The 15,799-nt window shown below is 39.1% G+C and overlaps 1 protein-coding gene across 12 annotated transcripts in view; it reads right to left on the bottom strand.

Annotated features, from left to right (window-relative positions):
- ABCA4 (ATP binding cassette subfamily A member 4) overlaps nucleotides 1–14,040 on the bottom strand; it is a 108,169-nt gene extending 94,129 nt beyond the window's left edge. For 4 of the 12 annotated variants that reach the window (XR_005556294.1, XR_005556293.1, XR_005556295.1 and 1 more), the window contains exons 1-7: nucleotides 13,833–14,038; nucleotides 9,975–10,253; nucleotides 9,324–9,491; nucleotides 5,588–5,681; nucleotides 3,971–4,112; nucleotides 3,156–3,292; nucleotides 667–794 (exon numbers count right to left, since the gene is read on the bottom strand). Coding sequence is in view for 7 of the 12 variants with exons in the window: in XM_039339758.1 (XP_039195692.1) it covers nucleotides 667–794; nucleotides 3,156–3,292; nucleotides 3,971–4,112; nucleotides 5,588–5,681; nucleotides 9,324–9,389 (567 nt within the window). In the remaining 5 variants the exon portion in view is untranslated. Of the gene's footprint in view, nucleotides 1–666; nucleotides 795–3,155; nucleotides 3,293–3,970; nucleotides 4,113–5,587; nucleotides 5,682–9,323; nucleotides 9,492–9,974; nucleotides 10,254–13,832 lie in introns of all 12 variants that reach the window. The other 8 variants (XR_005556297.1, XR_005556296.1, XM_039339756.1 and 5 more) reach the window with 7 other exon arrangements.
- Nucleotides 14,041–15,799: the final 1,759 nt, after the last annotated feature.

Genomic DNA, 15,799 nt, shown 5'->3' on the forward strand with positions numbered 1-15,799 from the left:
AGTGCTTCTTTCTGCCCTAGTGCTTCTACACTCTATTTAAGGAATAATCTGGGTCTGGCTGCATTCAAAGTTCTGTTGAAAAACAGCAACATACCAGAAATTTTTGTGGAAAAAATATTTCTACAGAACAACGTGGAAACATTAAAGTTTCCAGCAGCTTCAATGCATCTGTGAAAGCAAACTTCTCAGAACCTCCTTATTCATAGGAGGAAATGAGCAGAAAAACCCATTTCTTTGCTTTGCCTTCCATCACCTTCATCCATTAAAGAAAAGAAATTAAAAAGAGTGGGAGTAGAATCATCCCTTGCCCAGGAGAAAGTTTCTCCCCATCAAAACATCACTAAGGACTGACAGGAAATCTAGATGCTAAATTACAGACTGAAGCAGGGTTTCAAAGCATCCTGTCTTTGATTATGATTGTGTTATATTTGCTCTGAACAACTCATAACAAAGGTGTGGCTAAAACAATTTCTCTCTGTGTTCCTCACTTAAAGCAGGTGGTATTCAATGAATTAGTTTGTTGCCTAATTTTGTTTTCTATTATTATGCTTTAAGTTCTATTTATTAGCAAAAGTGCTGTTGGATACAAACGATGGAAAAAGGCTTTAAATATCCGAACCCACATAACACAAAAGCTTTCCGTTTTTCAGAATCTCATCAACTCACTTGTTCAGGTCGTACAACGGCATTAATTAGGTGGTAGACCACGGTATCAGGAAGGCCTGCTTCTTCAAGCAGGAACTTGGTTAAATTCTCTCCATCTTTTAAGATATCATGGATTCGTATTCCTCTTCCTAAGTGAAGAAACGGTAAGAAAGCCGTTAAGTGTTGGTACAGCAAAATGCTTTTAAGCAAACCACAAAGTCACACAAATTCACTTGCTCCTCAGCCCATTCCTACTTTTATGGAAGATGAAGTTAATGTTACTGGGCTATGTAACAGGATTGTGAATTGTCCTGAGGACTGTGAAACTGTGTATGAGAAAATCTTTCAACTCTGTTTTAAAAAACACTGTATAAATACAAAAAAAATAATGATTCAACCTACACCAGTATTATATACTATATAAAACAACGAGAAATCACAGTTGTCAGTTGTTTAGCTGGTATTGACCTTCATAGGCATTGATTTCTTTCCAAGTACCTATGATGCCATAATATATTGGTGTAGCATATGTGTGGATCCAGGCTGTGGGCTTTTTGTAGTTTACAGATAGAAATTTTGTCAATGTGCAGATTTTTTAAGTGCCATCCAATATTTTGGGGTATGGTATTTTTGGAATGCCATATCAAAAAAACTTAGTGTAGGACTTAGAATTGGATAGACAGAACATAAGCATGAAGAATTAGCCTTTTCAAATATGATGTCTCCAGAGGCATAAGGACCATTGTCGCAAGAGTTCCAAGCTGTACTTGTGGCAGGCATAGTTCAAGACGCCAGAATGAGGAATGCCAGGTGGATAATCTGATTTAGGAAAATAACTCTTTCTAGCCAATAGCAGTAGCTCTAGAAACATATAGAGTTCCATATGAAGATTATTACATGCTATTAATGTACAACAAATCCCCTTTTTCTGACCTTGTGGGCTATATAAAGAAGTGATAAAAGGCAAAAGGCAGCTGGAGTTTAATACAGGTAGTCCTTGATTTGCAACAGTTCATTTAGTGGTCCATTCGAAGTTATAATTGCACTGAAAAAAGTGACTTATGACTGTTTTTCACATTTATGACTATTGCAGCATCCCCATGGTCACATGATCAAATTTCAGATGCTTGACAACTGACACATATTTATGATGGTTGCAGTGTCCAGGGGTCATGTGATCATCTTCTAACAAGCAAAGTCAATGGGAAAGCCAGATTCACTTAACAACTGTGGCAAGAAAGGTCATAAAATGGGGCAAAATTCATTTAACCAATGTCTCCCTTGGCAACAAAAATGTGGGGCTCAGTTGTGCTCATAAGCTGAAGACTACCTGTAATGGAACATTCCAGAGGTTTTGGGAAACTCTCTTTAAAAAGGATTGCCTTCATTTAACAGTAAGCAGCATTGAAGACTTCAAGAACAATATCCGAATGCAAAATGACAGTTGTTTTGCACATTACACAAGAGGCTTGGCATTTGGAACACACTTATTTATTTTTCTGCACACTGAAAAGAGTTGGCATGCTGAAAAGATGCAGACCCAGGATTTCAAAGGATGACCCAAAATTTTCAAAGGCTTGATGCTGTGAACTTCAAAGCTCAAGTGTTTTGTTGTTACTGGTTACCAGGCTAGTGTGGGTGGGTTTCAGCCACTTAAGAATAAATAGTTTTGGAATCTCTTTCTCCAGTTTGTTTACCCAAAGAAAGTTGCAGTCACTTTAGATCCTGCCTTGTGGGGAGTCCTGAATCCTTCCAATTAGTTTCTCATGACCAAAGCTGGATTAATCATTATGCTAAATAAAGTAGATCTCTCATTAATCAAATGGATGTGTGCCTGCTGTGGCTTAATTATTTGAAGTTTCCCTGTTTGTTCTTTTGAGTAACTTACCACAATTCAAAACACTACAGTGCTTAATGGGGGGGGGGAGGAGGGGGGAAGGGGGAAAGAAATGTCCTTAAACTCACATAGAAGGTGATGACTGATAAGAATCCATTCATTTTCATCATTTGCCAGTGGCCATGGTGAATGATTGCTATCATAAATTAAATACTGTAGACCAATCAGTTCTTATTCTTATATTCCAGTGTTTCCCCATGATTACAATTGACATTGTGGGAAGTACCACTTAATTCTGAGACCAAGCCCTGTTCTTTAGCTTTTGATTCCCTTTATTTCTTAACCTAGAAGAGACAGTGGTTGTAGGCAGCCTCAGCGAGGGGGAAATTTGGTTTTAAGCAGGCCACATTTATTTCTGTCCCCGTGCATTTTAGGAATCTTAGAGAAACCCATGAGTTATTTGAATATTGAAGATATTTAAAGTATTTTCTTCTTTCCCTTTTAATATGGATCCATTTGTTTTGTTGCCAGCAGTCAACATACCCAGTGTGATGTTAGTTCTCAAGGAAGTTTTCTCTCCAGTTTAATGTAACTCATGGAAGTTTTCTCTCCAGTTTAATGTAACTCATGGTATTTGGGAAGGGAAAGAAAAGAGAACAGAATCGACAGTTACCTGTAACATTTTCAGGATTGGTCCTCATTGCTTCCATAAACTGGGTCATGGTTCGTAGTTCTTCCCAGAATACACGCAAGTCTCTTTCACTGATTTCAAGCAATACCTCTTGAGCATCTTGATATACTCTTGCTAAACTGAAATGGACAATGGTAGAGAAGTAAAAGTTGCTTAAGGCTATTCCCCATGGCTATCTTCTAGAAATCAGCCTTTCTCAGTCTGCAGAGAATAAGACTAAGAGGGTAAAAATTGTTTCTATTCCATATTTGCTTTTTGGAAATCATTGATAATTTCTATTTATTTATATGTCATATTTCTAAACCACTCATCTCCCTCTGCCAGTTTGATCTCTGTTTATATATGGTGGCTTGTCTTGTCAGTGTTGGTGGGAGTGTAATTGATGGTTCCTTAATTTAGGTTGTTATTTGATGCATTTGTTAATAAGGATGACAGTGAGATGAACAGAAGGTTTAGTAGAAAACAAGTGGATAATTTCATTGTAAATGGTAAAAAAACAACCCAAAAATTAATACACTGAAATGGATGAAGTGGAAATCCTAAAGTTGGGAAATACATGAACAGAGAAATAATATTGGATATTATATATTTAAATAATATTTAGATGAAGGACAGATCTTATATGGATGTCAGACTTCCATTTGAAAAAGTAAGAATTAAAACTAAAATGCCTGTAAGGTCTATCTTTGTCTTTATTCACTAACTCTTGTGGCTCACAAAACTGGGTTATGATACCTAATATTTAAAATATCAAAGTCTGTCACATGTGAAGCTTTTCTCCTCCTTTACTTACTTACATGGAATTGTTATAGTTGGAGACAACACCTGGAGATTCTCCACGGGTGGGGCTTTTGAAACATGGGTTGTTCACGTTACAAAAGATGCCCTGTAACCATGGCAGAGTTCCTGCAGAAGGCATTGCTTTATTTGGAAAGTGACCTTCATGTAAGAAGCAAGCACATGAAATGAAAAATTAGCATTGATAATCAAAGCCACTTGAAGTGAAAATATTTTATTTATACAAACAATTTTTGCTTTGGGATGGGGGATAAAATATAAAAACATTTAATCTGACTTAAACTCAAACTTAAATTTGACTTAGATATACATGGCTTAAGTTTTCAGTTATGAAGATAAGATAACCTTTATTGTCATATTTTACTGTGGGCACACTGGCACACATTAAAAAGGAAATTCTGTTGCCTACTTTCAAAAGGGTACACATACATAACACACACATGCTATATATACATATGTATAGACCTACACCCTTATATATAAACACATATAAACATTAATCACTGTCCATCTTGAATACATAACAGAAGGAGGAAGCTTGAGAGTTCACAAGTTTGATACTGTATGGAACAAAACTGTGACTGAATCTGGATGTTCTGCTTCGGATACCATGAAGCCTCCTCCCAGAAGGTAAGAAGGAAAACAGGTCATGAAGAGGATGTGTAGTGTCCCACACAATACTGCAGACCCTGCTCAAGCAATGCTTATATGCTATGTCCTGGATTGAAGGGACTGAACTGCCAATAACTAGTATGCAAAATTGCTTCCATAAGCTCAGGTGGGTAGAAATGGCTCAGCTTTTGGATGGGACTGGAGTTTTGACTATTTCCCTCTTAGAAGAGCAAGCAAATCCTCAGATGGGGGATGAGTGTAGATGCTGTTGAATAGATGCTGAATGTTTTTTCAGGACAAGATTTCTCACTATCCATTCACCAGTCCCCCATGTAAACTTCAACATCCAGTGCTTGCATAGTGGCTCTCTCTCATTCAGGTAGACCCCGACTTGCAATCACTAACTGAGTCCAAAATTTCTGTGGCTAATCAAGATAGTGGTTAGGTGAGTTTTGTTCCATTTTATGACTTTTCTTGCCACAGTTGTTAAATGAATCACTGCTGTTGTTAAGTTAGTAACATGTCTGTTAAATGAATCTGGCTTCCCCATCGAAAACAGAAGTTAAAGTAAGTTTCAAATGGACTTGTGAAGAAGTGAGGTGTGAACCATGGCATAGCCAGGTTAAGACTGGAAATAAAGTCTGACCTAAATTGGGAATATCATTATGTTAGCATCTTCATGAATTCCCAAAGCAGCAACAAATCAAGCATGGAAATGCTTTCTGGATGATGTCATCTCCTATCCTTTTTCCATTTGGAGAGTCAAAGGCTGGTCAACTCTTGATTTCCCTCCCCCCTCAAATTTAAATTTGAGATTGAGACTAGCGGAAGCTTTGATCTCCTACTTCTTTCTTACGTGAGTGAAAGTACCAGATTCTATTCAACCAGCAAAGTAGAAACCTAATATCTTCTGGATACCCAGTTACTTTTGATTTGATTTAAATTTCACCAGGCAGGAGCCTATCCTTCCTTTAAAAAAATGAATATAAATAACACACTCTTACATTCATGTTTGTGGTAGACTGGAGTAACTTTTCTCAGCCATACCAGCACAAGAAATAAAGAAACAGGCCATAGAAGTTCAACCAGCAGACGAAGCTGGAAAAAAGAAACACAATTACATACATCAATTCCATACACTGTTTGAGAAATGACTTTCATTCCATCTGACTTAGGTTTAGATCATCCAACAAAAGGAGGACATGTCCAGCTTTTTGTTCTCATGTTCTCCATCTGGAAATCATAGCCTTAAAATAAAATATTATCTGGCTTTTTAAGTGTCTTATTTGGTGTTTTATTTTGGACTGTTTTCACAGTAGCAATCGTTTAAGCTTTTATGTTTTCAGTGCTAAAATTCTACATACTTAGTAAAAAAATATTTCCAAATATATACATGTAGGAGAGTGGTGGTGAATCCCTGGGGTGTGGCATGTCAAAAATTTGGAAAATGCCTAACTTGACCATTGTATCTCTCCCCCCACCCCCAATTTAGAGCGAACAGTGGCACTTAGGGGCAGTGGCAAGGCTGGGCCTGAAATAGAAGCCTGGGCCTCAACTTTGGTCCTACTGCCACCGCTGCCACTCAAAAAGGACACCTCCCACCATTCCCCAAAGAACACGAGTTATGGAGAATGGTGCCATTGCCCTCATGGCCCAGCATTCCCCAGGGTCTGTTGTGCACTGCTTATCTTCAGGAGGTGTTCTCTTTCTATTGACTGGCCTCTGAGGCCTAATCCAGGCTGTTCTGGATTACCTAAGGCCTTCGTTTTTGAAGTGACTTCAGAGAATGCTCTTCTATAACCTCTGCAGCCTCCAAAAGCCATGTGAAAGCACGGCCTGTTTTTGCATGATTTTCAGAGGCTGCAGAAGCCTTGCAAGAGCGTGACCCTCTGAATTGAGGACAAGTATGCAGGAGATTGAGATAGAACTAGGCACATGAGCAGATCACAACCTCTTAAAAGTGACATGGAGAGGAATACCAAAAAAATCAAGATGGACTTTGAATCAATCTATATCAGTGGTTCTCAACCTTCCTAATGCCGCGACCCTTTAATACAGTTCCTCATGTTGTGGTGACCTCCAACCATAAAATTATTCCAGGGTCATATGATCACCTTTTGCAACCTTTGCAAGCAAAGTTAGTGGGGAAACCAGATTCACTGAACAACCATGTTACTAATTTAATCTGTCTCCCTCTTTTTTTCTCTCTCTCCCTCTCTTTCTCTTTCTCTCTCTCTCTCCCTTTCTCTTTCCCTCTCTCCCTTTCTTTCTCCCTCCCTGTCTCTCTTTCTCTCTCCCTCTTTCTCTCTATCTTTCTCCCTTTCTTTCTCTCTCTCCCTGTCTTCCTTTCTCTCTCCCTCTCTCTCCCTCTCTCTCCTTCTCTTTCTCTCTCTCTCCCTCTGTCTCCCTCTTTTTCTCTCTCCCTTTTCTCCCTCTCCTCTTTCTCTCTCTCCCTCTATTTCTCTTTCTCTCTTTCTCTCCCTCTCTCTATTTCTCTCTCCCTCTCAAAGATCCTTAAAATCCTTAAAAGTTATGCTTGGGTGGAAGACTTTTTATTTTACAGACCCGCCTGCCGAGCCGCTGCCTCCCCATCGCCCTCCACGCCAGCCGGCTCCCTTGCCAGACTCCCAGTGACAAGTGCAAGTTTGGGGCTCGCCAGCTGACGGGCGCAGAGTTCGGCGCTGCGGCGGCCTCCTCTTCGCCTTCCTCACCGGCCAAAGTGTTGCCAGATGTTCCAGCTGACGGGCGCAGGTCTGGGGGTCATCAGCTGATGGGCGCAGGAGGTCGGCACCACAGCAGCCTCCCAGCCACCTGCTTCTTAGACTGGAGCAGTTGCCAGGGCTTGCATGGTCGCTGGCGGCAGGGAGCGAGTCAGCGGCCATTGGGGACCACGCCAGTGGTCCTGTGCCATTGAGGCTTGAAGCACGGAGGTGCGGTGCCATGGGAGGCAGCAGGGGGAGGGGTTACCTGCATTCTGCCAGCCGAACTCTGGAAGCCTGCCTGAATGAAGAATTTTAAGGGGTGTTGAAAGGGAGACAGACTGAGGGCTGTATTAAGACCATAGATGGCTACGTAAGGAGAGTGGAAGGGAGGTGAATTTGGGGTGGAGCAGAAAACACGGGGGGGAGGCGTTAGGAAATAAGCACCAAGGTACATGGTGCCTTGCAAGGGATTCCCGAGTGTTCCATAATTGTTTTTCCTCTCTCCTCTGTGCGAGAAAAACTTTTGCGGTGTAAATCTGAAACCAGGTGTTCCTGTGAGGTAGGAGGTCCTTGAGAAAGGTGAGGACAAGCTTGGCGTTTCCTCTCTCCCAATCCCCTTCCTCTTCTTCACCCCCTTCCCAGGCCTGCCTCTGATCTTAGCTTACGGCTCCGTGGCTTTTCTTTGCTTAGCCTAGCCAAGCTTTCTTCCGCCCACCCCGTTTCCGGGAGTGCCAAGGAGGTATGGCAGAAACACATGAATTGGGATTGTGGCGCCCTTGGGAAGCTGGTCATGCTTTGAACCTTAGGAGAGGAGGAGGAGTCCCTTCCTCCTTCCCTCCCTCTCTCCCTGTCAAGCCCCCGTGGGCATGACATGAACAGGCAGGGGAGGGGTCGAGGACAATATGCGGGGCGGCAAAGGAGACCAGCGGCCGGCACTGTTCTACCTGGCAGCATGGGTGTCGACTCCATGGGCATCCCGAACAACAGCTGAGCGGCTCCAGCTTCTGGCCGCTGAACAGCTGAGTCCTCCGGGAGGCAACGTGAGGCCCTGAGCAGTATCGCAAGCTCACGGGGGGAGGAGAAGGAAAAGAAGATGGAAGAGAGTAAGGCTGCAACAGAGAGAGCGGTGTCTGAGTTCCTAAGACCATCGGAAATATGTGTTTTCCGATGGTCTTAGGCGACCCCTGTGAAAGGGTCGTTTGACCCCCAAAAGGGTCGCGACCCACAGGTTGAGAACCACTGATCTATAGCCTTCAAATGATATAGTGTGCTTTGGACTAGAGACAATTGCATAACAAACTCCTGCTCTTTGAAGAACCACAGCAGAGGAAAAGATTTAAATCTTTGGACAGTTGCTTCCTGAAGGAAAAGTCCACTGGCTATTTTTATCTTCCAGCCCTGCGTTCTATTAGAATCAGTATACAACAGGGCAATAAGAGGAAATGAATCTCTCTAGAATTTTCTATACTGATGCATTGAAGTTGGGTAGATTCAGTCTTCTTTCTAGGCAAGGCCTTCTGTAACAAATTAATTTAATACATCTGAACTATTCTAAACTTCAAATTAAAATATATGATCACAACAGACTAATCACAAAAGCACATCTCATTTTACCTTTTAAATGTATGTAATACAGGGAATCCTCAACTTACGACCAAAATTGAGCCAGAAATTTATGTTGCTAAGTGAGAAATTTGTTGTTAGTTTTGGCCCATTTTATAACTTTTTCCCCACATTTGTTAAGTGAATCACTGCAGTTGTTAAATTAGTAACACTATTATAAAGTGAATCTGGTTTCCCCATTGACTTTTCTTGTCAGGCCGCAGAAGGTGATCACATGACCCCGGAATACTGAACGGTCATAAGTGCGGAGAATGGTCATAAGTCACTTTTTTCAGTGCCATTGTAACTTCAAATGAACTGTTGTAAGTCAAGGATTACCTGTATAAAGGGTATTTGAATCTAATTATCTTTCTCTAAAAGAATTTGAAGCATACATATCTGTTTTATCTTTTGTAGATATGCATTAAGTGCTTACTTTTTGCCGTTTTCGGAGTATCCAGTTTTTCCATAGAAGAAGTCTAACCTGTCTGAAGAAACTCATTCTGAGGCAGTGAGAGCATTGCAAATATGAAGACCAAAAATCATTTGATGTCTGGAGATCAAAAATATGTTGCTATTATCTTCTCACATAAGTCTCTGAATCCTAAAAATAAATGAATTGATTAGCAGATGTGGCCATGAAGCTGCTGAATTAAAATTTTTAAATGTGTTGTATATCTGTATCTGGACCCAGTCACAAAACTACAGGGTTCCAGAAGTGACTTACTCTTGATCTTTTTTCTGCCCCATGAACTGTAAAATAGTTTATGCTATGTTTGGGGTAGGATTTTTTTTCCATCTGTCAGATGACCCACCTGTGCCTCAGATGGATCACCTTCACCCTCAGTTTACTTCAGACTGATATGGAGGGTGGGAACACCAGATTGCAGAATAACCAACTGGTTAATAGGTTAACCTACTTTTATGTTATAGATAGTTTTCATTATGCACTAAGAAGACCACTTACAGATCAGCAAAAAAGGGGAGAGAAGTACCAAATATTGCATATATTTTGCAATAATATTTTAAAGATACAATTATAGATTTGGAGATATTTGCTATTGAAATAGAAATACACTTATCTCACCTTGTGAGAATGACTATGGCCAAGTAGTCATATCTGCTCCATCTATTGTCAAGGTGCAAGATGCTGATGGGGCACATCAAGTGCTTTGCTTTCTTGATCCCTTTAGGGTCTTTAAAGATAAACTGGACTGTTTAACGTTTGAAACTGTAGCTCTTCAAATATTATCGGCCTGCAACTTCCTGTCCACTGAGATTGATGAAAGTTGGAGTCCAACAAAATTCAGAAGGCAAAAGATTCTCCCTCCCTAAAATTTAGGGTATATTCAATCAGGGGGCTATCCTGTGCAAAGAAGAATATATATAACCATCTTATAACATATCCTGAATGTGTCTCAGGAGACCAGTTGGTGCAATGCAGGCATGCAGGCAACAATACACTGATTTTCTAGGTAACCTCTAAAGATCCCAACATGCATATATTAACATGGTATGTTTGGAGCAAAACTTGGCACTTATCACATACTGACAAAAATATGCCAAAATGGATTGGTAGTGTCCTTGCTGATACTTGGAAATGCTGCATTTGCCATAGGTATGGCTGATTATCCAATTTACATTCTATCTGTATTATTAGGAATTTCTTATGTGAAAGTCTTGACTGACCAAAGCCATGATGGGCAGCAAAAAGTCACAGACTATGGTGACAACCATTATGTTGTTATGGATGATTGTGACTTCTGTGTAAGTGGAGTAAATATTGAAGATCATGAAGGAATGACTTAGGTTGACTTGAAGAAGGGAGAGGGGGACTCAGCAAGGGAGAGGGAGAGGAAAGGAAAGAAAAAGGTGATATAACAAAGAGAAAGGGAAACAATAGATCTGAAAGAAGACAGCCTTGTGGAATTTATGATTGCAAAAGTTGAATTATGAGTGAAAAGGCTAAAATATATGTCAGAACTGGTCATATGTATGAAAGTAAGATCCCTTAAGTTGGTGGCATTTGAATGTCATACTCCAATGAATAGCAATACAGGAAAAATCAGAATTGAAGTTTGCGAGTATATGAAAGCGGGTATGTACTAAAACTCATTTGTTGCTACAAATATTTTTTTAAACATTTTTAATCATAGCATTGCCATACAATGAAACCATTGTAATAATTGTGTAACTGATGTTCATCTATAGGGTGGCTATATTTTTAGATTTTTTTTCCTTGAAATGTCCGAAGACAAATTGTAGATTGGACCATGGAAGAACGTATCCTCTTTCTGAACATCTTCATAAGAACTGCATATCCAACAAAGCATAAATGCCACTTTTGAAATGTAGATCTAAACAAATTAGAACATAATCCTTGCATGATCCTCCACGTGACCATTCAAAAGTAAATTCCACTAAGTGATATGGTATTTACTTCTAGTAAGTGTGCATAGAATTGCAGTTTTATATACATTTACCTAGGGGTAATGCCTCTTGTATTCCATGCGGTTCTAAATTACTTTACATAGATTGTTAGTTAACTCAGACATAAAGATTATTTTAGAAAGCTTCTTTTATCACAGGCTGTACCAACATCTGACTTGTGGATTACATTAAGTATAATCTTCTCTAATTAAATTATAAATCCCATTTGAAGACATGGGAACTGACTTGTTGCTATTCTTAACTACTATTGACTGTGTTTGTGACCTACTTTTGCTTTGGGTAGGATTTCTATGATCAGCAGACCATGGATCTTTTTAATTATCAAAACAAAAACTAATGCATTCCATTTAAATTCCAGATATTGGCTAATTGTACAATGATAGACATCTTGGAATTTTTAGGATGCTAATTATATTTTTGAAAGGGTATAAAACATTAATTGTATTTATATGTGCAGACTTCCAAAATATTTACTGTAGCTATCACAATCCAACATGAGTTACATCTAAATAGGAGCAGTGTGCAATATTAGTTTTTAGACCCTGAGCATGAATTAAATCTATTCAAATACAATATACAGTACAGGGACTCCAGTACATTTTTTTCCCATTACAGGGTGGATAGATAGGCTGTATTCAGATATTATCATGATTCTTATGATTCTCCAGTTCATGAATCAGAAATGTTATTCTGTTTTTCTGTTATGTCTGGGTCCATGTTTTCTCTTTCCTGCTTTCATGTTTGCTTTATAAGAACACTTGAGATTTATCAAAATAATAGTTTGCACCATATTGTAGCCTGCATATTATGGTGAGAAAAGAATTTTCCAGATGAGGGCAAACTCTGATCAAGCTGGGATTGGCAATTCTCATGAGGTTTGTTCAATCTAGTTTGCCACCTCAGTAGCAAAGTTTGTTGCAATCAAATGAATAACAAAACGTTGAGATGAGGGAAGGAAAGGGGGGGAGGAGGAGAAGGAAGGAATGCATGAGCAAAATGCTTCCTGCTGATGCTCCAAACCAGTCAGCAATGGGACCTGTTTCCTCTTATTGTATATGTCAGCCTCTTAGCTTTCATCTTGAAATGATTATGTGGACTGTGATCTGGCTAAAATAGTGGCTAAGGGAGTGAAGAGTTTTATCAGATTCATTCCTGCATGCCATCTCTGTCTCTTAGCCAGTATCCTACACACAGCAGGAATAACCTGGACTTTAAAAGCTGCACTGTTTGCACTGATTCATTCATTCCCAACCTGATGTATTCCAGGTGCTAAAAGTACCATTCAATAAGGAGAAAGGGCACACGTTGAGATGTAAGTATGCACATTGCACATAAAAATATTGTTACAATATGCTCGGGGATTAGTTATGGTTAGGTTTTAATAGCAACTCTCTGGGTGGTTAAAAAATGCAATGTCTCCCTCACAAAAAAGATAATTCTTGAGGACCTAGCTTTTTCCTGCTGAAGAAAGTTTTATATCTGATTGGACAGCTGAAGCAACACCACCAGCATAGGTGACATTTATGAACTGGAATGTAAGAGTCATTTTGTTTTCATGACCTAAGGGCACTATTTGTTGATAGATAGTGATCCTTAAGATGTAGCTAACTAGCCAAATATGCCTGAGGATATGTATATATTAAGCATAATGAACTTACTCTTCATTTAGGAGAATGGTATACATTTTTAAATGATTGGCCACCATGATTAGCCCACTTTAAAAAGGTTTTTCAATAGATAAGGTATATTGGCCCAGGCCATCCGTGTTTTTAAGTCTGATGTGAGAAACTTTACAAGATTTAAGTAAAGAAAAGGTATTTTAAGGCCTATTGGAGGTAAACGAATATTGGAATTGTTCTTTGTATTATTCACTTGATATTTTATCAGAAATAAAAGTGTATTTGTGGAACTTCTAAACATTTCATAAGCTAGGTAGGAAACCATTTTAAATGACTGGCGAGAAACACCTTAGTAAAATCAGAGATGAGATGATGAAGACAATTCTCTTATGTAGAGTTATTTGGAATTACAATCCCAAAATCAAGAATTCTGTTGAACATACAGAACTACACCTCTATAGAATAGTCAGTTACCTCCAGACTATTAAATACAGTTGTTACCAATAGTGTCTCACACCTTGCATTTTAATTTTCTAGTTACATTTGTCTATGCAAGCATCATTTTATTTGGCTGCCAAAATAAATCTTATGAATTGGTTTTGAAAAGGCTGTACCTTGCTTTTACGATGATTATGTAATGCAAAATACAATGACCTTGTTTTTATATAAATCACTGCAATTTAAGTAGAGATATCTTCTCTTTCACTGCAGAATTACAGGCTTACAATATCTTATGTTTGTACCCAAACATACTCAATCTGATACTTGCCACATTACAAAACCAGCAACATTCCCACACTAAGATTTTTTTTTTTTTTTTAAAGAGCAAAGGTTGCATCATTTAAGAATAACACTCAAAAATATCTTTGGCTTACCTCATTTGTAATGGTATCTGCCACAAAAACATTGCACGGCTATGAGAATTGAAAGAGTTTCTGAAAAGAAGTCCAATATGACCGCAGAGGAATGCCTTATCTCAGGAAGAGTGAACACTTACCAAAGCTCAGTTGTAAGGAGATTTTTTTTTTTAATCCTTCAATTTAATGTGGAGCAGCTTTGTTTTCAGAATGTAAGCCCCATCGCATGAAGGGAAAATTCTGCATTTAATAGTCCTGGCAAGAAGTTTATCAACTGATCTGAATGTCTGAAATGGCCAGAGTTCTGATTTCTTAAGTCCTATAAATCACAGCAAAATCAAGCAGACATTACAAGTAATTGGGACAGCAAGTTAAGGAGGTTTTACTAAATACATGGAAGTACTTGATGCTGCAGTTTAAACATATTGAATACATTTCAGTAATGTATAAATATTTGCATGTACTTATAGAATAAGATTAATAGAGTTGGAAGGGACCTTAGAGATTTTCCAGTCCAACCAACTGCTCAAAGAGGAGACCCTATACCAGGGGTCCCCAACCCCAGGTGCGTTGACCAGTACCGGGTCACAGCATGCCAGCAACTGGTCCACACAAGCAAAGCCCCATCCGTGGGATGCAGGCAGCACACAAACCATACACACCCCGGTCCGCAGAAAAATCTCTCCACAGAACCAGTCCCTGGCGCCCAAAAGGTTGGGGACCTCTACCCTATACCATTTCAGACAAGTGGCTGTCCAGTCTCTTCTTAATAGCCTCCAATGATGAAGCACCCACAATTTCTGAAGGCAAGCCATTCCACTGATTGATTGTCTCACTGTTAGGAAATGTCTCCTTAGTTTTCAGTTGCTTCTCTCCTTGATTAGTTTCCATTGTTTCTTGTCTTGCCTTCTGGTGCTTTGGAAAATAAGGTTGATTCCCTCTTTGTGGCAGTCCCTCAATATTGGAACACTGCTTTCATGTCACCCCTAGATCTTCTTTTCTCTAGAATAGTCATACCCAATTCCTACAATCATTCTTCATGTTTTAGTCTCTAGGCCCCTAATCATTGTTGCTGCTCTTCTCTGAACTCTTTCCAACGTCTCAACATCTTTTTTATAATATGATGACCAAAACTAGATGCATTATTCCAGATATGGTCTTACTAAGGTTTTATAAAGCTTGATCTTGACTCAATCCCTCTCTTTATGCAACCAAGGATTACATTAGCTTTTTTGGCTGCTGCGGCACTGCTGGCTCATAAATGATTGTCCACTAGGACTCCAAGATCCTTTTTACAGTTACTGCTTTTGAGCCAAGTTTCATCTAATCTCTACTTGTATGTTTGTTTTTTTCTTGCCTAAGTGTAAAACCTTACTTTTTTCTACATTACATTTCATTTTGTTGGACAGGGCCCAGTATTTGAGTCTGTCAAGATCCATTTGGATCCTGAGCTATCTTTTGGGGGCTATTCCTGCCAGCTTATTGTCATTTGCAAATTTGATGAGTTTCCCTCATCTAAGTCAGTCTACTGCTTTGAATGTAGTTACCATACCAATCTGACCGGCTGTATTTTATCATGCCAGCAGTACTGGGAAAAGTATATAAATACAAATACTGTACGTACCCTCATTCCTGTACTAAACAGTCTTATGAAAAAATTTAAATGGCTGATCAGTTAAGATCTTGATTTTGTTTAAGTTTGCATAAACATTTTGACAAAGCCACCAGATAACTATAACCACTGGTAGGTATGTAGGCAAAAAGATAAGAAATTGTAATCCAAAGAAAATAAACGCATAAAAGAAATAAGAAAATATAGCCAAATATAGTCTACAAGTCACTATACCTCTCCATACCTTTCTGTCATTGAAACACACATATACCTCTCCATCCATTGCCTTTTGTTCTTTAAGCTTCTCACTTCTACCTTTAGGATCCCATCAACATCATCCAGTTACAGTTTTCTTGGTTTACTCTTTCATCTT

This window comes from Crotalus tigris, unplaced genomic scaffold (genome assembly GCF_016545835.1).
Source record: "Crotalus tigris isolate CLP2741 ecotype Arizona unplaced genomic scaffold, ASM1654583v1 scf7180000017739.2905288, whole genome shotgun sequence".
NCBI classification, from domain to species: Eukaryota; Metazoa; Chordata; class Lepidosauria; order Squamata; family Viperidae; genus Crotalus; species Crotalus tigris.